This window comes from Pleurodeles waltl, chromosome 9 (genome assembly GCF_031143425.1).
Source record: "Pleurodeles waltl isolate 20211129_DDA chromosome 9, aPleWal1.hap1.20221129, whole genome shotgun sequence".
NCBI classification, from domain to species: Eukaryota; Metazoa; Chordata; class Amphibia; order Caudata; family Salamandridae; genus Pleurodeles; species Pleurodeles waltl.
In genome coordinates, this window is record NC_090448.1 from 113,309,865 (window position 1) to 113,331,644 (window position 21,780).

General features: G+C 40.9%; 1 protein-coding gene across 6 annotated transcripts in view; it reads right to left on the reverse strand.

Annotated features, from left to right (window-relative positions):
• CHL1 (cell adhesion molecule L1 like) overlaps window positions 1-21,780 on the reverse strand; it is a 434,380-nt gene that overhangs the window by 143,871 nt on the left and 268,729 nt on the right. For 4 of the 6 annotated variants that reach the window (XM_069206370.1, XM_069206366.1, XM_069206368.1 and 1 more), the window contains exons 5-8: window positions 16,940-17,062; window positions 15,457-15,627; window positions 8,649-8,696; window positions 5,587-5,698 (exon numbers count right to left, since the gene is read on the reverse strand). In XM_069206370.1, coding sequence (XP_069062471.1) covers window positions 5,587-5,698; window positions 8,649-8,696; window positions 15,457-15,627; window positions 16,940-17,062 — 454 coding nt within the window. The remainder of the gene's footprint in view (window positions 1-5,586; window positions 5,699-8,648; window positions 8,697-15,456; window positions 15,628-16,939; window positions 17,063-21,780) is intronic. The other 2 variants (XM_069206369.1, XM_069206371.1) reach the window with 1 other exon arrangement.

The window sequence follows — 21,780 nt, forward strand, 5'->3', positions numbered from 1 at the left end:
CTGTTCCATCTGCATGGGAAGTGACATAACTAGTTTCATGCCACACCATCTTTAAAAGAAGAAGCCAGTCAGGGGGCTTTATTTCTCATCATCCATCTGCACAAGTTGTGACATCACAACATTTTCCATCATCCATCTGCACAAGAAGTAACATCAATGGTTTTCTATTAAAACAGTCTTTAAAGTGCCAAGTAACATCTGGCAAAACCATCTTTAAAAGAGGAAGTCAAGCAAAAGAACTTCATTTACTATCACTCATCTGCAAAGGAAGTAGCATTAATGGTTTCCCCCAAATTATCTTAAAAGAAGCAGCCAATCACCTTCACCCTTATGCAAAATGTCCACTGTACCCTATACCCCTCCCAGGACATACTTAATGGTGGGGCAGGTAGGCATATGTGTACCCGTCTGTGATTAGACCTAATCCAGTGCCAGCAAGTCTTGTTCTCCTTTTACCCTCTGCTACCCTTCCACTCTCCTCTGCACTTTCAACCCCTGTCACTGCTAACTGAAGTGATTCCATATCACACCACAAAATATGAAGGGAGCATTCACATGCACCTCCTACAAGTTCTCATTGACTCTCTTACGCTCCACACCCACCACTCCTACACCAACACCACCCTACTTTCTCACACTCACACAACCTAGCCACCTGATCACGTTCACACAGACCAACCACCTGCTCACACAGACCAACCACCTGCCACACAACATGCCACACTCACATGCATGTGCCTCACTCACCAAACATGCTGTGGAGATATGGGATATGACTGCATTCCGGACACGCTCTTTCGTACACGAACTTGGCTAAACCCAACCTCTGCACCACATATCACTTCAGTCATCCCTGACAGTTACAAGTTCACCAGGAAAGACCATCAGCACAAGCCAGAAGGTGGTGTCTCCATCATATTCAAAGATACCATCAGCTGCACCACCTACATGGACACCCTCACCAGCTACCTGGAGCACCTAAGCTTCAAGATACCCATCACAGCGAACTTCTCCCTGGGTGGAACCCTAATATACAGACCACCAGGATGACAGCGTCGTCATGGACCTTGGTGTACCTCTCATCATCAACGCCAGCACCTTCATCCTCCTAAAAGACCTTAACTTTCAATTAGGACACCATAGTGACTCAAACTCTACGGCGCTTCTAGAAAACCTCAGAAACCTTGGCCTCACACAGTACATTACCAAAGCCACCCACACCACCAGCCAACTTTTGGCCTCAATTTTCTATCCAATTAACAACATCACAGTCGACAAGCCAACCACTAGGACCTAGACAGACTACGTCTTCAGTTTCAACATATCCATCCCACACACAACACAGACTTACCACCACTGAACCCACTGACTGCAGCTGGAAAAGCATAACATAAGAGATCTGTCTTCCACCCTCTCTACGCACTGGCCTGAGCACACCAGCACCTTTTCAAAAGATATTGAGACCCTCAACAGGCGGTTCACCCATGCTCCAACACCCTGGCTGCCCTAAAGCACAACCTATAGGCAGGAGCCCAACCACAGGCCAGCTGGTACACTGAGGAGCTCAGGCTGACAAAATGTGACTGCAGGCAACTGGATCGCGAAAGAGCAAGTTAAGACATCACAGATAAAAATATCTTCAAATCCTCCTGCCTATGATGCTACCACTAGCAGATACAGAACACCAAGGGCACAGCTCTTGCAGACTGCATCGAAACCGACACAAGCAGCAGCATGGAAATCTTCACCATCATCAAAGATTTCATTACACCTTTTGTAACCCCCAACAACATCACCCTCTCTCAAGACATTTACAAGCTCTTGGAATTCTGCTTAACAAAATCACTTCAATTTATGGCAAATTCACCCTCAACTGAACCCCTTCACTATTATAACTCAACTTCCCATCACAGATGAAGAACGAACACTGTGACCCATTGACTATGCTGTCAAAACTGGCAGTATTATAAACACCATCCAATCGGGTGCCCCACCACTTTTTCATCTAAGGACTCTTACCAATCAGTGAAGCACTAACACCCATCCTCAATGACTCTATCAACTCAGCCATAATCCTGGGCACCTGGTAACAGGCAACCATCATGCCCCTGCTCAAGGAACTCACCATGTTCTATAACAACAGACCTATCTCCCTCCTACAATAACCAGCCGAGGTCTTAGAGAAAGCAATCAACCGGCATCTCACCCACCACCTTAGCAACCACCAGCTCCTCGACATCATGCAGTCTGGATACAGGCCCAACCACAGAATAGAAGCAGCATTCATTCCTGTCACAGGCATTTATCTGCATGATCCTTGGCAGAGGAAAAACGGCAGTCATCATTCCCCTGGACCTGTCTGCAGCATTTGAAACAGTCTCACACCCTATCCTCATCAAGAGCCTGCATGAGCCTGCAGGAGATTGCCAATTAAGGACCCGTCCTCTGCTGGATCTACTCCTTCTTAAAAGGTAGAACACAAGCTGTCAGTCTTATGCCCCGGAAGCCCGCAAAGTAATCTGTGGAGTGCTTCAAGGTTGGTCGTTCAGCCCCACCCTCTTCAATGGATTCATGACCCCCTGTGGCTAATGTCATCCAAGCATACAACATCAACATCCTCTCCTAAGAGTTGATCACATCCAACTCATATTCTCTCTTTCAGGGAAGATCTGCAGCACAAGCAACAAGATCACCTGCATATTTGAAGTTGCTAACTAAACAAAAATACACGCCAAAGCTAAACTCTCTTGCATTGTTTTGTTTTATTTTTACCCCCAAATTTGTCCCACACAATATTTTATTTGTAGTCCTCAGCCCCCAAAACAACCAATATGACAGGGCCAAAGGCTCTCCCATATAGACTTAGTTGACTGTTGATTATTAGAATATGAAAAGCAAATCCCTGAATTATCCTAGTGAGAAAAAACACATTTAGCTCCCTATGGAGGCAAAACATTTACCTGCATCCTTGAAATGAGGACCACTGACCCATGGTACAAGAAATACCTATTAGTGAGTGACGAGAGTGGATATACCACTTGTCTGACTCCCCTCCTACTGACTGCAAGTGGTCATGAGCCAAGGTGTTCTGCAGGTGTACGAAAAACATCATCACAAATGGTTGTTCATGAGCTGACAGGCCTATTTGACATATGGCACACCAACAACTTGCTATGTGTTTGAGTCACAAATCAATGTATAGTTTTCCAGAGAGGAATGAAGAGGTCAGGGTGAATATGTTTTTAATGCAACTGCTTATTTTGTCTACAGTAACAACTACAACAATACAGTATTTTAAAACATGTCCAAGAATAACTAAAAAATGCTGATACTGAATTGCTTTTGCCTTTATGGTAGACTGGTAACAAAAGACTTTAGCAAAAACAATATTTTGATTTAATTTTGTTATTCACTTTTGTTATAGAAGGGTCTGATTTGCTGATCTTCCACCAACACATCTGGTAACTAGTGGAGTAACAATACTTCCAGAGTATTGTAAAAAAAAAAAATTGAACAGTAAACTCAGCACGTGGTCCTGCCCCCAGTATTGAAGTAGTGCCACTAGGAAACATGAGGCTCTCGTGCAGAATGTGGTGAGGGGCTCATAAGATTCCCACATATCCCTCCTCCCTTTCCAGCAAAACCTACTCACCTCCTGCTATAGCAGACCCCGTATTTACCCAACAGTGCTCTCTCATATTAGAAGAGCTATCTTTTGTGATGCAGAAGATAGCCTTTCTGGCATGGTAAAAGGAGTAGGAGTTTAGAACTGAGACACATGCTTCCCTTCAAGTCATTAAGATGACCCATACTCAGAAGTCGGGATCTTGTTTCCCCAAATACTTTTTTCAAAGAAATTACAATAATAAAATATAAAATGTTTGATCCGCTGAACTCTGGAAATGTTTGTAGTGCCTACAAATCTCGAAATCACTTGATAATTCAGTAAACTGGGTTTGTCCAGGTCTTCTAGACATCACCACTTACAATGTTCCATTAGGTGCAGTATATAACAGAAATAGGGGGTCAATATGACCCCAGCGGTCGGTGATAATGTGGCGGTAGTACCGCCAACAGGCTTGCGGTACATACCGCCACATTATGACATTGGCGGATTGGCTGCAGCCAAACCCACCAATTTACCATACTGACCACCATGGCGGTAGCAGCCACTGGACTGGAGATAAGAATCTCCAGCCCGGAGCCTGCTATTGTACCGCTGGCAGCATCACGACCCTGCCTACCGCCATGGTTTTCATGGCATTCACAATGCCACGGAAACCATGGCAGTAGGCCCAACCAGTGACATTCACGCAGGCATCCATTCATTCTCGCACACATCTGTACACACATTCACACTAACAGGCAGACACGCATTCACCTCCCATTCATACACGCATTCTCACACCTGCATACACACTCGCAAACAACACTACACACACCTTCGCATTCACACACTCACTCACACATTCATGCACACAACCCCACACACACACACAACACCTTTCACCCCTCTCCTCTGTCGGAAACCCAACTTACCTGCATCCAGGGGGTCTTCCGGCAGTAGCAGTGCCACCTTACCGCCATCTGCCAGTATGGCCACAGCTGTATTTCCACCCTTCTTGTCGCAGAAATCCGGCTGTGGTCAAAATTTGTCGGACGGACGTTAGCCATGGCGACGTTGTTGTGGCGGCCGTCGCCACGGCGGTAGGTGGCATTTACCACCAGTCTTAAAATGAGGGCCATATTGTTTTGTATAGGTGGAAGGTCTACTTTTTGGACATTTATCTAAATTGTGAAAACTTCATAATCTACAGTATCTGGGACAATGTTCACCTCAACTACAATGAGGCATCCTACTCTGCTAAACAACAGCTGCACAACATTCGATAAATTATGGAGTCACGTCTAAAATTACAGCCAGAGTAGCCAGAATCAAGAATGGCTAGGAAGAACCAATGTTTGCAGTCAACAAGAAACTGCAAAAACCCTTTGGAAAGATCCATTGCTGATTCATAGATTCAGAGTTTCTCTTTATAACTTTGAATCAGTATAACGTATTTCTGTTTTAATCGACACATGTAAACTCATCACTTAAGCATCGTAACACAATGCAACATTGATCAATTATATTTACAAAGCAATTTACAGGCAACTTTGGCTTTGCTTGACTTAAAAAAGTACTATGTTTCCGCAGCCGTGCATAGCTAATCACAGTACAGCACGTTTAATCTGTTGAGGAGACACTAGCTGAATGCCCTGCTAACGTTTTATGTCAGCCTATCAGAGCACAGTATTAAGCTAGCATAAAGCAATCAGGTCACTTTAGTGTAGTTCAGTGCAACACTGATTTAGCTTCTTAGACTACAAAACTGACTCACCTCATGATTATATATCATTGACAAAGCTGTCACTGTACATAAATGAGTCAAGTTATCACTGTAGACCAAAGAATCACAACACTGCAGTCTGGTTTTAAGTCATGCTACACAATACATTACAGCACAACATAACATCATTGATTCTGCTAAACAATGCTCTTTTCTTGCACTTCAAGATAGGATAAAATGAAGGAGAGAGACTCACAAGCCTTCTGCAATGCATTCGAGGACTAGGGAAGAACCTTTGATGATTACCACTGTTGAGAGGCTTCCACGTGGTGTCAACATATTCGGCCGTCTTTCCTTCAGGAAATTAGCTGCAAAAGAAAAGATAGTAAGACTGTGTTCTGCTGTGTCAAAAATGATGCTCCCTAGTTTGACACTCGCCTAAGATCTATGCATGTGCATTTCGCACAAATCAGAGATGTTACTGTGAACCTCTGTCAGACCTTCAGAGTGTATCTCATTGAAACCAGGAATGCACATCTTCCTTGAACCCCCTTAAGTATGCACTCTACCTAGACAGAGCCCTGAGGGTGCATCTTTCCCACTTGAGAATCCAGGTGGAGCATAGCGCACACATAACTGTACCAGTACCCACAGGATCCATCTGACCGAAGCCAGACAAATTAAATATCCTCTTATCATATCAAAGGAAAGGAGAAACTGGGATGAAACTCAACTCTTCTACTTTTAGTTTAACACCAAAGATCACGGCCTCAGTGGTTGTGTTTCATAAGGAAAATGCAGAGACCATAATCACGGAACAGGGACACTTTCATAGGTTGGGTTTCCATAACAATGGCTTATAAAGCAGACTGAGGAAACCCATTTATACAAGATCTCTTGAGACAGCAAACCATTGAAAAAAGACCTCAGATGCACCAAATCATTCAGGCATCTTCTTGGCCCTTCAACACTCTAACAAGAAGCCAGATACTTTAACGTATTCACAGCAGATCCTAGGAAGCCAAAGTCCAAGGCAAAGGAAAATAGAACTGCAGTACCAGGAATAATTTACCAGTTTACTAATTTTGAAATACTGTAACAATAAATCCTGTAACAAATAATTGTGTATCTGACAGACACAGAAAAGTAATAACACGTAGACCCAACCACTGTACTGCATATATTACGTGAGTGCCAGCTTTTTTCCCCCGATGCCTTTTTATACCATGGGTGACCGATATGTAAAAAAATACCCCGAGTATGTCAGGGCCAACATTTTGCCATGGTTACCTGCCCATCCTCTCCATAGGCCTTGCCTAACATTGCTAACGCCAAGAAAGGAATCCAAGAATGACGTCCAGAATGCCAGCACCATGTTGCTGTGGGTGTCCTGAATCCCAAGAATTGCCTCTGCTGTGCGACTGCCAGCATTTTGCCATGGGTGCCCATATTCTAAGAACTGGCTCTAATACACTAATGCCAGCATTTTGCCATATGTGATCCTTATACCAAAGATTACCTATAGCACGCCAGCGCTATCATTTTGCTGTGGAGCCACATATGTTAAGAAATGTCTTCAGTATGTCTGAGCCAGTAGCAGATGTGTAAGCCTAACCTGCTCACAGACTAAAATGCACACACACACATACAGACACAGACACTTGTAGCTCATGCATTAACTCACATTCATTCTCAGTAACACTCCCTCAAACTATTTAAGACTGGTTCATTCTGACTCATTCACTCTCGCTTGCACTCTCAGTCTACCAGTTTCACTTTTACTCAGTCCACATATTCTCACTCACTTTGACTCACTCAGTTTCACTTACTGATTCCCTAACTTTCACTAATTTTCAGGCACGTCACCTATCAGTCACTCACTTTCACCCACACTCACACATACACACACACAAACTCATGCAGTCTCATTCAAATTTTGTAATACTGTTTCACTTCTACTGTCCCACTCACATTGTCACACACTCAGAATGTCTCACACACTGCCTTATTCAAACACTGACTCACACATAATACCGTCTCACTCACATGTTCACTCACCGTCTTACTCACAATTTGTTACTCATGCACTCTCATTCACACATGTACATGTTGTTTCACTCACATGTTTATTCACAGTCGTATTCACACATTTCGTTCCCTAGGACATTCATCTTTTGTCTCACTCGCATGCTGATTGTTTTGCTAACATGCACATTCATTCACTAATCCTCACTCATTCACACAGACTGGCACACACATACAAACATGCATACAAACCAACACATAAAAGCATTTTTTCCTGACCATCAGCTACCTGCACTGGTCTGCTTTAGCTTCTCGGCTGCTGTTGCATTGACGCGTGGGGTGGTTCCCTTCCCAAGCATCAATGCACCAGCAGCTCCCTCCCGAATCAGGCTTTGAAGCAGAAAATGAAAGCGGAGTGAACTTGCAAGCTTCAGCTTCCAGTCTCTTGCTTTGTCATCCCACTCTCGCCCATCTCCTCAAATGGTTGGGTGGGGCCGGTCGTGCGGTAAGGTGGTAGACAGTGAGGTGATAGTTTGATTGACTAGTAGCACTGGGAACTGAGGGCAAAAGCCTAAAGCACTGGTGAATGCTTGTGTGAGTGATGCAACAGCACCTCACTCATGGGGTGGCACCTAGACATATCAGAGTCCTGAGACAAGGGGATGACAAGAATAACCTGTCTGATGGTTGGCACAGTCACCTATACACACCTGTGCCAACCATCAGAGAAGTTGCTGCTGAACATTACTCTCAGCAAGGGTTGATATTTTTTTTATTATGCCAAAAGTGAATAATTGGCTATCATTCGGCTATCATTCAGTAATGGTATAATTAAAATGGAGCAAAAACAGAGGGTTGAAACCTGATACCCATAAGGGTGAGCTATCATTGAGATTTCTATAGTACTTCAAATAATTTAATCCAGTATTGGTAATGGTCTGCAGTAGTACTATGACTTTTAAACAAAGAGTACCGCCACTTTTCTACTACACTACAAGCATTTTCAGTATTAGCCTATAGTGCTACATTGCATTTTAAACAGCGCTAGTAGTTAACTGAGTTACTAGTGAGACTTGTAAACCTGCAGTGGCACACTAGAAGCACCTGAAGTTATATACAGATCCCAAACACATTTGAAAGAAATAGTACTAAATACATGTTCTGCACAGCTGTGCATAACAGAGAGGCCAATACAGAACCCATACACCACTGTGCCACACCAAGCCAGGAAAGGACCAAACAATGTTCTGAAGTTGTAGTCTCATACATGAAGTTTCATTTGCTGGCACTCACCCCTGGTGCGGGCAGCATGGGCGGAGTGGGAGGAATTATCATGCTTAACTGAAACAGAACAAAAAAGCAACACAAATGAAACAATGAGAATGGAATAACTCATATAAAACACGAAGCGATCAGTTGGCAGAACATACTCAAAACACAATGAAGGCTAGAAGGAAAACCAGCAGGATGAGGAACGACAGGATTTTTAGAAAGATACACAAAGGGGAAGAGAAAGAAGGGTAGCTGAGTGGCAAGAAGACAGTCTTAAATGAGCAAACAAGAAAACGATCTACGACAAAAAATAAACAAGCATTTGCAAAGCAATAGGTTTTGCATATTTCGAACAAGTTAATTGTCATCTTTTGACAACAGCGCCCACAAGCAAAATCAAAAGAAAACATGAGTGGAAACTGAGAAAAGATGACTTAACAAAATAAAAGAAAGCTAGCTTTAAAAAATAAAACTTTGCAATTTTGTGTTTGCCAGTCATAAGCCTTCTCTTTGCGGGGCACTAGAAAGTAAAATGAACAAACTGGTATCCCGATTACGTGAGGAGCAGCGGAAGAACACTAATTAAGTTGAAATTAATAAGGGCTTACTCCCTGCTCCATACAGAAGAACGGAAATGACGCTAGATATGCCTTGGGGAATTACCAGAAAAGAATAGTGCCACAAAAATCAACAAATAGTGAGTGACGTGCAGGCTCCAAGCCCTTTACTGACACACAACAGTGTCTCGCATGCAAGACCAATGTGCTAGCATATTCGAGACGCATGTGCTAGTGCATGCACTTGCAGGCTTGACCCTAAAAAGGCATGGAAGGGGGAGAGGTATCATAAGACAAAAATAGGGCAGATAGAGAGTTGGTCGGAGAGAAGTGAAAAAAAGAGTACTGGGCAAGAAAGATAAGGAACTAGGAGAAATAAGAGGGACAAATAAAGATTGTCTCCAAGGGAGTTGGACCAGACAGACCTGTCTGGTATAATTACAAATCAACATTACTTTCCCTTTCAGATAGCTTTAAATTGGGAATCAAATTACTCTAGTGAAAAACATACTGTCCATTGCACCTCTTTTCCCCCAGACAACTCCAGCCAAGCAATACATTACTTGAATTTCGATAGTATATTGCTGCAATCCTGTCATAAAACTAAAGTCTGGGCCATTACATGGCCAAGAGCTGGAAATATAAAACAAAAACTCTGGGAAAGTACCCTGCCTTACAAGGAAAGCTATTGTAATCTCCCCTCGAACACACTATATTATTTAACCGGTCTAAACATACGTATTGGACTATATAGGAAAGGTGGAAACTTTAGATTTTCCAAGTTTTCCTGTTCATAAATACAATGAAAATGATCCACGTAAAGGTGGAAAGATTGTAGTAAAACGGCTTACAACCTACAGCAAGTTACTGCCATGCCATATTGTAACTTTTAATTTTACACCGAAGGACATTATCATTTCTCTTCTACAACAACATGTGTCTGGTGTGTGCTTACAAATGAAACACGATGCAGTCATATGTATGCAGTTCTACATGTCTATGGTGGCAACTTGCATTTTGGAAATGGTATTAAACTGACGCTACTCATCATTTTCATTAGTGATTTTATGTCATTGAACTCGATGATTCTAAAATGCTTTCATTGTAGGCTGGAATTTTGATAGAGATCATCAGTGTATGATTCGAGAGGATTGATTAATCTCAGCAGATGGAGAATGGGTGCATCCATTGGTTTGATGCATGCCAGTCCTGCAGATAGAATAGACACTGGGGTTTAAACAGTAGGTTTTCCCATTACTTGGCAAGGAGATGTCAGGTCCTGCAAAGGACTTGCAGGTGGGACAAAGAGAAGAAAGCACATTTACTAGAAATAGACTCAGCAGCAGTGAATGGTATGTGTGGACATATTGGGTAGGGCCCCACCATTCAGAAGAGGTGACCAGGAAGGTGGGACCACATGAGCAGCTCAGCTAAGCTGGCTATTCCATATTAAAAAATGCAAAATCATTTTTGAGTGCCAGACTGTAAATGAGCATGCACAGGGGAGTTTCCCCTTGCCCTTTATGCATAAACTATGGCAATTACATCAGGCGGAAGCTATGGCCTATTTTCAATATTCTTGATTTTGCCTGTCACCAGGCGCTGACTCTTGTGGTCCACAGGGCATAGTGCTGGAGTCAGAAAGATGCAGCACATTAGGGATCATAGAGAGCAAGGGGCAAGCAGTGTCAAGGTGGGAGGAGCTTCAGTTGTAGGATTCACATGGGTGTTGTGGCCTCCTTTCCTTAAGTATTTCTCAGAGATGGGATTTTTGCAGGGATAGGGAGGATTCATGGCCGTACTGAACCACCAAGGTTTCTGCAATGCATGTGTAGCGGTACACTTAAATCACTGAACTGACTCATGTGCAGCTGGTGAGTGTTTTCTGTTCCACTTATTGTGCATGCTATTTCTTTTTCACCCTTTGGAAGGAGTTACATCAAGCTGTTTGTGCCAACTGGACTGTCAATATTATGATAATGTATGCCATTCCACTCTCCATTACTCTGCTGCCTGGAAAACTGTTCTTCCATCTAAGTGACTGCAGCATGGACCGTGATGCAGGGGCGACTCTGCACTGTAGGTCGCAGTGGTTAATAGAGCAGTTTCACTCGAGGTGTTTTGCTCTATAAAATATTCAGAGTGAAGAGGCCTACCTTCTAACACAGTAATGACTGGCTGCCTGGCGCTGAGGTGTGACTGTGTGCGAGCATGTGTGTAAGAACATGAACTGAGAATGAACTTAGAATGTCCATGCGGCCCTGTCTAACAACAATTCTATTACTGAACTTCTTAGTTCAGTAACAGCATCGTTGTTATTGATAAGTCAGTCCTATCCACCATAAATGTAGCCCAGTTTCTTACACTATGTGAAGCAATAATATTTTCTATTAAATACAAGATATTTTTGTACAATGCATACCCTGAACTTGTGTATTTCAAGGTGAACTCATATGTGACAGTGAAGCAAAACGAGGCTCGTTGATACACAATATTTGCAGATAACATTTTGGTCAAGCATGGAAGACGAGACACAGCCCAGGATTTATGCTATCACATTGCACAGTTCACACCTTGAGACCATGTGGCTGTCTCACGTGCCTTGAAAGTTAAAAATAATTTTTATGTCCCACCACTTTTCAAAATCACCAGCCGCCACTGGGTCTCAGAAGCCACCATAAAGTCAAAGATCAAAGAAGGATGCGCTTTGGTGGAACATAGGGCAACAGTAACCAGCTCTCCTAAAAAGGTGGCTGGGTGCTACAGGTCAAGAGCCATAAAAAACACATCAAATGTAAGGTTTCTCCCAAAAAATACCAAAGGCAAGATAACCAGCAGGGTATACATATTTTATTCACCAGAGCTCCTTGCCACTTGGAGAACTATATTGTCAGAATTTTTTGCCAGGTTTAACTTTTTTTACAAGAGGACTAGGTCTTTTCTCTGACACCATTCTTAGTGGAACAATACACGTCCTGCATGCTAATGGAAGTCAGAGTACTGCACGTTTTAAAGATCATGATCCAGGAAGTGCCTTATCTCTCTAACAAGGAGTGAACAAAAGGATTGACAATCGAGACCATGAGGCCGTAAGAAAAGGAGTTTAAACACCTGAACTGGTGTCTGTGGATGCCATGCCAGAGAGGCAATACGAGCAGTACAAAAGTCCTGACTGAGCTAACACTAGGACAAGTGATGTGCTTACTGTGTCATTTAACAATACAACATTTTTCAAGAGCTGCAAACAAAGTCTAAAAACAGGTAACTACAGGAAAAGCACATTTGAAACCTTCAATTAGGTGATTTAATAATCACAATTTTTAGCCAAGATGGTACGATGTACTGATCAGTGGCACAACACCTTCTTGGCCTCATGTAAAGGCTGTACCAGCTTCCAACAGTTTCATCTATGCAAAAACAAATCACAATAACCTTCTGGTAGGCTTTTCCACTGCTGAGGAACATCATTCACTTGTAGTCTCCTTGTGAGAAGGAATGTCAAAGTAAGAATTAAAAAGAAAAAATAACCAACGGATGTTGATCATTGCACAACATAAGTTGTTTTCACAAAAAGCTGATGTGCTGATCCAAGGCTGTACCCACTTGATACATTTCCCACACCTACCTCCCACTGGAGAACAGTTACATTCAAAATGTGACATTTCACACTGTGCCAGGCCTTCACCGGCATGCCTACCACACTGAATTATAACCATTGACCCTGGATCCACTGTAAAGAACACCAAAAGGAAAGTTTAAAACAGCTGATGAACATTTTCTATCCTCCCAGAAAAAGCCTATAGAATTGAACCTTAGTGTAATACTCATGTGGCAAAGTTAATACCTGAGGTTGGCAAAAGCTATATGAGGAGACAAGGGGACCTCTACAAGCTATTATTTCATCTCTGTGAACAGACTGATGTCAGTCCGCTAGTGTACCAAGCCTCTAGACTCTTTTCTGACTCTTGCCTGCCAATAACCTCTTCTCTCTTATGGTGTTGAATAATGTTTTTTAAAATATACATTTTTCTTTGCTACATGCCATACAAAAATAGACGGCACGATTTCGGACAAATATAGTGAACATGACATATCAAAAAGCGATCAGGAGAAACTTGATGTTCTGTCAGTTATGCATGCCTTAATATCTCTGAAAAATGGAACAAGAACAATATATAAATTGCTGTATTCAATGGCCTCGTTCTAAGGTAGCAGCAGGTAAATCATTGTATTCACAAGAGAAAATAGGTGTGGGAGCGGCATGATAGTGTCACAGGTGAGGATGTTCTGAAATGGACGAAAGGAGAAGGAAGATAACAAAGAAAACAATGCCAGGAAAAGGATTTGGAAAGTCAAAAAAGAAGATACCGGTGTTAGGTCTCCAGAACAGAATAGAGTGAGGTAGAATCAAATAGCGCAGTGCAAGGAAGAAGACAACAGTAGATAAGGGAGGGAATAGGTATAAAGGTAAGAAACACAGACAGTGAGAGGGCGTAGTCGGAAAGGGGTCAGCCAGGAGAAGCAGTGGGACACAGTGGAATGAGGTTAGAAACAGAGTGGATGAAGAGGAAGGAGGGTGCTGGATAATCCTCTGAAAGGACAGGGATCTAAAGAAAGGGGGCCACGGGAGTAGAAGCAATGGTTGGCTTTGAGTAATGGGACTAAAGCCTTGCAGAACAGAATGCACAGATTGTGGAAGGGGAGAGTCACGGGGAGAAATAGGGAGATAGTAAAGGCTGGATAGAGACAGTATAGGAGCGCTGAAAAAGAATAAAGAACACATGTGAGGAGGAGAAGTACCTTAGGAACAAGAAAAAAATATAGCGGGGCAAAAGCTGGGTAAGAACAAAACAGACCAGTGATTTATGAGAATAGGAAAAACGTAGCAATAATGAAGAGCTGAATAAATAGGGGGGATAGAACCCGACGTAAAAAAAAAAAATACACCCAAGCTTAATTAGAATATGAAAAGCAAAGAAGCTTGGCAGAAATATGACTGAAGATGGAAGAGGTGACTACTGACTTAGGTACTAAAGGAAAGGAAGATGGACACCCTAGTAAAAATGAATGCGAAGAAAAACCATGCATGTGGGAGAAGAAGGGGACTGAAAGTTCTTAGGAAACACAAGTGAAGTGGTGAAAAAAGATTGTGGGAAAAGGGGAACAATGGGGGGTATGAAAAGTAAACTATGAGGAAGAGTGAGGATATTGAGGGCAGAATAGATGGCTCATAAAAAAATAAGAAACAATAACAAAAATTGGGACAAAATAAGTAGTGAAAATGAGGGCTTAGAAGAACGATATAAGAAGAAGGGGTGACAAGCAGAAATAAGAAAACAAAGGAGTTCAGAAAATGAGTTGAGAATAGACATGGAAAGAAAAAGGAGAGAAGATAGATATCGAACTTTTCATGTGATCAAAAACGAAAAGAGACATTACAGTGTTGGAGCGTTCTCCACATTCTCTTTGTAATATTTTGTCAGGCTTTTGGGACCTGCAGCCCTGAGGTTCTAGAATAAATCGGATCACAAGGACCATAAATAGGTCTTACAGGTAAAAGTTCATCAGTAGACAGCTAACACAGGTGTGGAGTTTTCCCACGTCTCCGAGAAGTACCCAGGCTCCCAGTGTTCCGGCCGAGGGAGGCCCCATCTAAGCTGAAACTGAAGAGAAAGGAGGCGGGTGCTGGCGCTTTCCATAATTACTTAAATTAAATTCTCTCTGCTGCCTGGAGGGAAGCAATTGTTTAAATGAAGAGAGAGAGAACCAGATAAATCCCATAAATAAGAGATTTAAGCACACACGACAAAAGGTCACAAATAATTAATAAAATTCACAGAGAAGAACAGATGTTTTCTTCCTGGTTTCCCTCGCTAATCCTTTGTCTACAAGGAGCCGGCTCATTAGAGGGGTTTCAGGATATACAACATTCTTGCGCTATCCAAACCATTCCCAGCCAGAGAATGTTTGCAAAGAAAGTATAACAAATGTATTCAGATATAGTCAAGACCATCAAGTGCATGCCACTACTAAAATGATATATCGAATGATGCATAGTGTGAAACATTCACAGCCCGTTGATCATGATCGCAAGACATAAATGGTGCAAGTATCCAGGTGAATTCCACATAAATCTATTTCTAAGCAAAAGTGACCTTTTCCTGGCGTGAATTTTTTTCCAGGGGCCTTCTCTCACTCTCCATCGTGTGCATCGCATGCTTTCCCATTCAACCTTGGTCCCTTATGTTCTACAATGACCCCTAGTCTCTTACTGGCATTGATGGTCAAGGTCATGGCGTTCTTCTGGACAATCGTCCGTATCCTGGTGAAAGCCGCGAAGCAGCAGTAATCACTCCGGCTGTCCTCCTTCTCTGTGTTTGCAAAGTAGAGATTCCCATCCAGGCCGACGGACACTCGCTCATCCTGTGGAATGTGAACCAGATCTGAGGAGAAATAATGACTCAGTTGTCATTTGCAATGGTAGCACTGTGCCATCAGCAATGAATGTGCAGATACTTTAACAGTGACAAAGGACCACAGTAAACCAATCACGACCAAATCTATCTTACACAGTTTGGCTAACTATGTTCAATCAGCACACAGGAGCAATATCTATCACTCAAGAATAGATTTACCAAGCACAGAGCTGCAGTCCTGTCCTCTTACAGAGCAGAAGAACAGCAACCAACACATGGTAGAGCAGTACCCACTAATCACATAGAAAAAAACTGCACCAACCACAGTAGATAAACATACCAAACAAACTGTACAACAACATTCAACTATTCATACTACAAAACTATTCGCAGCTTAACGAGTCATAGGACCGACCACCGAAGCACTATATTAAATCATTACTTACAAAACATAAAAAAATACAACATGCATGATACAGTAACATTCACACAAAAAAACTGATCAACAAACTCCAACTGCTGAGCATTAATACATACAACTCCAAGATCAGCGATGTTTCCACTACATAGGTGGAATGTTATGGAGCAAAAACATAAGCTACACAATGGTTTAGTACACAGCTACACTGCATATGTTCTCCAGGCAGTTGCAAACTCATTGTTCTCAATGGTATTTTGTGATAACTTGATGCCATAAAAACACATATTTCAATTTTTATTCTCTAATGTGAGAATTACCTTCAAAGCACACACATCATCTCAGTGGGAAATAATGCTGCTGAAGGCTGCAGCAAAGAAGCTCAGGACTGAAGGGACCTCCCTATCAAGTAGGGTTTGGGGGGCACTGGTGCACAGCGTGTGGAATCTGGCACTGACGTTAGTCTTCACAGGTCATTAGATTAACATTGGACAGCTGGTTAATGGGGTTCATATTGCAGTATTTACAGTGCAATAATTAAATAAAATCATACAAAGTAACATTAGGCTCAAACACCTCCCATATCCACCACACAAAATTATGATTGTCACAGTAACATAGCAGGGAGTTTCCTGAACGGTCAGTGTAGATAAATCCTGCCTAGAAATTAGTAATATACATAAATCACAGAGCAGGGAAGCTATGTATCCCACACAAGCTTTCTTAGGCCACATGCAGCAAATCCATACCACACACACAAACACACTCACAAGCGCACATGCACACTTAGCAAAATATTTACACAGTGGAAAAATACTGGCCAATCTCAAAACAGAGAGCATTTTAAACAACCCCACTCTGAAAACAGTCCAGAGCTACTGTGGTACAAGATTGACCTTCCTTTATGATACTACATCTCACCAATAGTCATCCAGTAAATGTGTAGGGGTGGGATGCCCGCAGGAGGATCACAGTACAGCACCACAGGGTCTCCCTCTTCTACCTCTTCGGGAGCAATCCTCTCATTAGGAAATTTGGGGATGCCTGTGTGATATAGGATAATGTTATACATAGTAGGTTGTTTTAAATCCAGTATTTTGGGTACACAGAACAGTATTTGTATCTCCATATAATTCAAGTTGTTACTTAAAGTTTTGCTGTAGGAACAGGACCGACGAGACACCTTTCACTTTTTCAGCAATACTGAAGGCGTGTACTTTTGATCTCAGAAACCGAAGGAAAGGAGAGAGTAAGAATTGAATTTCTCCTCCAAGCACACACTCAAGTTGTTGTAAACAATTGTCTCATAAATAAAAAATGTGCAATAGTTTCTACCTCTTTGAGGATCAACAGTAACGGTGTTACATTACTCTGATTTTCTCCAGTTGAGTAATATGACTATGTTAGGAGTGTAACAAATGCTCAAAGCCCTGGCCATTTAGGTTCATGCAAATACTTTCAGCTCAACCAGAGACAAATATGTGTCTTTTTAACAGCTGTTTCAAACCCATGTGGTATACCAACAATATTCCATTATCTAGGGGCAAGACTAATCAATAAGTTAGCTAGCTATTTGATAACACTCTGAACACAGCACCTCTTTTAGAGTCAAAAGTACATTCTTTGTCCACCTTGTGAAAGCCTTTTCATACTTTAAATATCTTTGCAACCTCTGTTTACCATTATTATGCCAATGGAATCTTATTAATCATTTATGGGGTCCTTAAATGTTTCAGAGCAAATTAGTGAAGCCCTTAAAGCCAAGGGATGGGGAAGGCTACTGGGGCTGAGTAAGAAATACTGACATGAATGTGATTTATTTGGTTCTGCTGGTGCATTAATTATGACACTAGTATGATCTTCTAAATTAACCAGAACTTCAACAGACTGCTGAGCATTTGTTTTTACAGACAGCTTATTCACACTAAGAAGTTGGACAGCAGAATGCAAACACTTTTTACCCTTTTTACCCTTGAGAAGATGTACTTGGCATAACTATAATTTTCTGCTGACTTCTACTGCTATCATGTGCCTCTTTCAGAAGTGGAGCTGGGCTTTAAAGATTATGCAAGTGTGGTGAAAAGATATTTGAATATGTGTTGTTTGCATGTATTGGCTCGGATAAAGAAAAATAAACGCTAGCCATTGTTACCAAGGGATTCATAACTGATCATGCCCCCTCATTGCAAGTGTCCTATTTCAGTAATTCCAAAGTTGGAGTAACAATAGGGATCACATGTTTTCGGACAATAACATTGGGACCCGTAGGCATTTAAGATACAGTCATAATGAGAGCATAAATCTTTCATGAATCATGAACACCTCTCCCAAATATGTACTGAAATCTCTGGTAGAGTGTTGTGATACTGTTATAAATCTTATTGATGTTTCACCAATGCATGTTTTTGATGTTTAAATCTTTCTTTAAACCTGTTAAACTTATATATTAAATAACAAATAAATAAGAACCACTCAATGGAAGATTCAAAACAAATCGCTATATTGAGTGGAAAGCACCAAGCACAATCACCTTGCTACAGTTCCACCCTAGAACACTAGAAATGTGAAATCTGGCCTGTGAAGCCCTACAGATCCTTGGCATCTTTGGTCTTAATATTTATTTGGGCACAATATTTATGGAGCTTGCTCCCAACAGATATATATTTGTGGCATACTTACTAGCAGTTCATGTGTCTGTCATTAGCTTTTATCACAAATACTTTGTTTACTTACATTTAAACATTCCCAATCTTTTTTCCATCGCTACTTTGCTAATAATCCTCCACATTTGTGGAGGACTCCATTCCTAGGTATCTAGAAATTGCACTTATAACACTGAAACATAAATAATGTGCCCAAAAAATGTGTATATTTACTTTTGGTTCCATAAAAATACCTGAGTCCCAACTATCTCATTACCCATATGTATATACATTGCCGTGCATTTTTAGCAAATGTAAATCATTATATACACCACATTTTGTGCTGCTAATGTTGGAACACTATCATCACTTTGATGAAAGATTTAAATTCTGAAGAAGTCCTGGTTTTAAAAAGAATCTTTTAGGCAAAAACATGTCGTGATATTTTGTGATCCTGAGATGTCCATTACCATCAACAGTGAGCTACGGTTTTCTAATTCACTGCCCGTCATGGGTCAAATTCACTCATCCTACATAACCATACACATCTCAGAACACAGTGACACATTTTCACATCATGGAACTGTCCTTTCAGAAAGTTAACAGAAGTATTTTGTTGATACATTTGAAAACACAGCTACATTTCTCTGTAATAAGTCTTTTTAAGAACTGCTACTATTTTTCTCAAAATAACACATTATTGTGTGCCGCTGGCAACCTACTACCTATTAAAATACTGATGCAACCCATAGCTGAACTTTGCTGTTGTTAATCTCACTTACATGGCAAAATTCCTTACAGCTGTAGTAGTTGGACTCCTTCCTTCCTAAAATAGCACATATTTATTGTTTTCTAAGAGCAGACTAAAGCAAATTGCAATAACAATCTGTTTCAGAAAAAAAGTATGACACTTAAAATATTGTTAATTGCAATGTACAAACTATGATAACAAGCTATCACATGAGCCCATCTGGCTGTAGTATGACTCAAGTGGAATAACAGAAAGATAAATTCATATTTACAAAATATAAAATTACAGAGCTAAGGTGAGCAGCTTGGTGGACAAGACATTTAGGGGTATTTCTGTATTTGAGCAAAATGGTCTGAATAGTCATTCATAAACAAGATGCCTGCAAATGCTATCCCCAGTGATGAATTCTGGAATGTTTTGTGCTAAATGAAGATCGTAATAAAGCACTGATGCACAGGTCGATACTGATTTCTTGATATTGCTGCCTGATTCCGTTTGAGACAGATGTGCCCTCAATGGCATTGATACTGCAGTGACTATTATATCCTATTATCTAATGTGAATGTACTTTAGAGCCCATTCTTTAATGTACTTTTTTTTGCAGAGAATGAACAAGTACTTCTCTGCTCTTATCAGAAAGTTTTACAGTAAGTGGCACCCCAAAATGAATCTCCAAATTACATCTTTGTTCACAGAATGAAGAACTCAGGACATTTTGGGGCACTGATGTATAAAAATAGACATTTAAAGAGAACATGGTAGGAGTAGCCTGTGGAACTGTTGGGAACATATATGAAGGTAGAAATTAGTGGATGTTCATGGATATTTAAAAACATGGTCAAAAGCAATTCTTAGCCTAAATGAAATTCATCTAAAAGAGAAAAAAACATGAAAAATATATATGAATTGGCTTTTCTCTTACCCTTAAATCTGTGGATTGTACAGCTGCAATTTTGCATATGCATGTATTAGAGGATACAAGTGCAGGTCTGCAAATGTATTATATGTGTACATTCTAAGTACCCATATAATATTTGTGAATAAACTTTGATGAGTAAATCTTACACTCCTTACATTTGTGACAAGAAATACATGCACCAAGGCACTGATCCGCATTTTCTGTTAAAATTAGTGTTTTCTCCTTCAATTATTTCAGTTGTTTTGTATTTTTTTAATATGTGCTAATTTTTTTAACTGAAAACAAGAATAATGTAGACACCGATTTTGTCTTAACTACTTAAACTAAACTGATACAGCTGAACTAAACATCCTAAATATTGTTTCAATGTATATTCAATGGGGAGTTTCCACTGTTAGACATGTTTCATTAATGGTTACAAGACATCCACACATAATACACAAAGCGAAAGACCAAGTATAGCTCATTGGCACAGCCACAACACAATCCATCAACAAGTGAACAGGTGAGAGATCATATATCTCTATTGAGGAGGAACTATCACGAAGGAATCTTGTAACCATTTTCTGAAGTGTCATTAAAATTTGTCACCTCAAGAGTGACAAGATGCGTGCGTACATTGTGTTCCCTTTGCTACTGTTACACCAAGAAGCACAGTAATCCCTAAAGAACCAGTAAGCCATTGGGAGAACTCCAACATCTGCTGGCCAAAACATGGCAAAAATAAATACAGTCTACTTTCAACTGTGCATGTAAAATATACCTCATTATGTAGGACAATTCCTGGCAGAAGCACAAAGTGAATGTAAAAGTCATGATAAATGCTGATAGTAATGGGGTGAGACCTATTAAATATCATTCATCAATTGTATGTTCTAACTTAGGAAACACTGAATGATGAACTAATGAATATGAATCAGAGCATTGCCTCAGGGTAGAAAGTTCACATTCTGGAAGCACTGACTTTGCAGTCCATTCTTCTAAAAGAATTAAACTGTAGCCAGCTGGAACATATGTCTTTAAGGATATGTTGCCCCTCTACACTGCATGCATGGATCTCCTAGCATATGAGGAAACACTGCATCTCTGGTCAAAACGGACTTACTGAATTTTGTTTTAGAGCACTGTAAGTCAACATTATTTGCACACCAGAACAATATACAAATTGTTTAACATGGTGGCTTGAATTCATTATTTTTTAATCTAAGTTTGACTTAAACAATGCTTTACTTTAGTCCTAACCAGACACTCTCTCTAGTTTTGTTTTTTACCATGTGTTTTTTGTTCTGAACTAGTCTTACATCATACTCTGCAAAACATACCCACAAACCCTGTGTAATAGACATGGCAATCTTATATTGGGCCACAAATGAATGAGTCTACATAAATGACTGGAAGGATTTCTATGATAGTGTGCAACATTTGTGAACATTAACGTAGGAAAAAATAA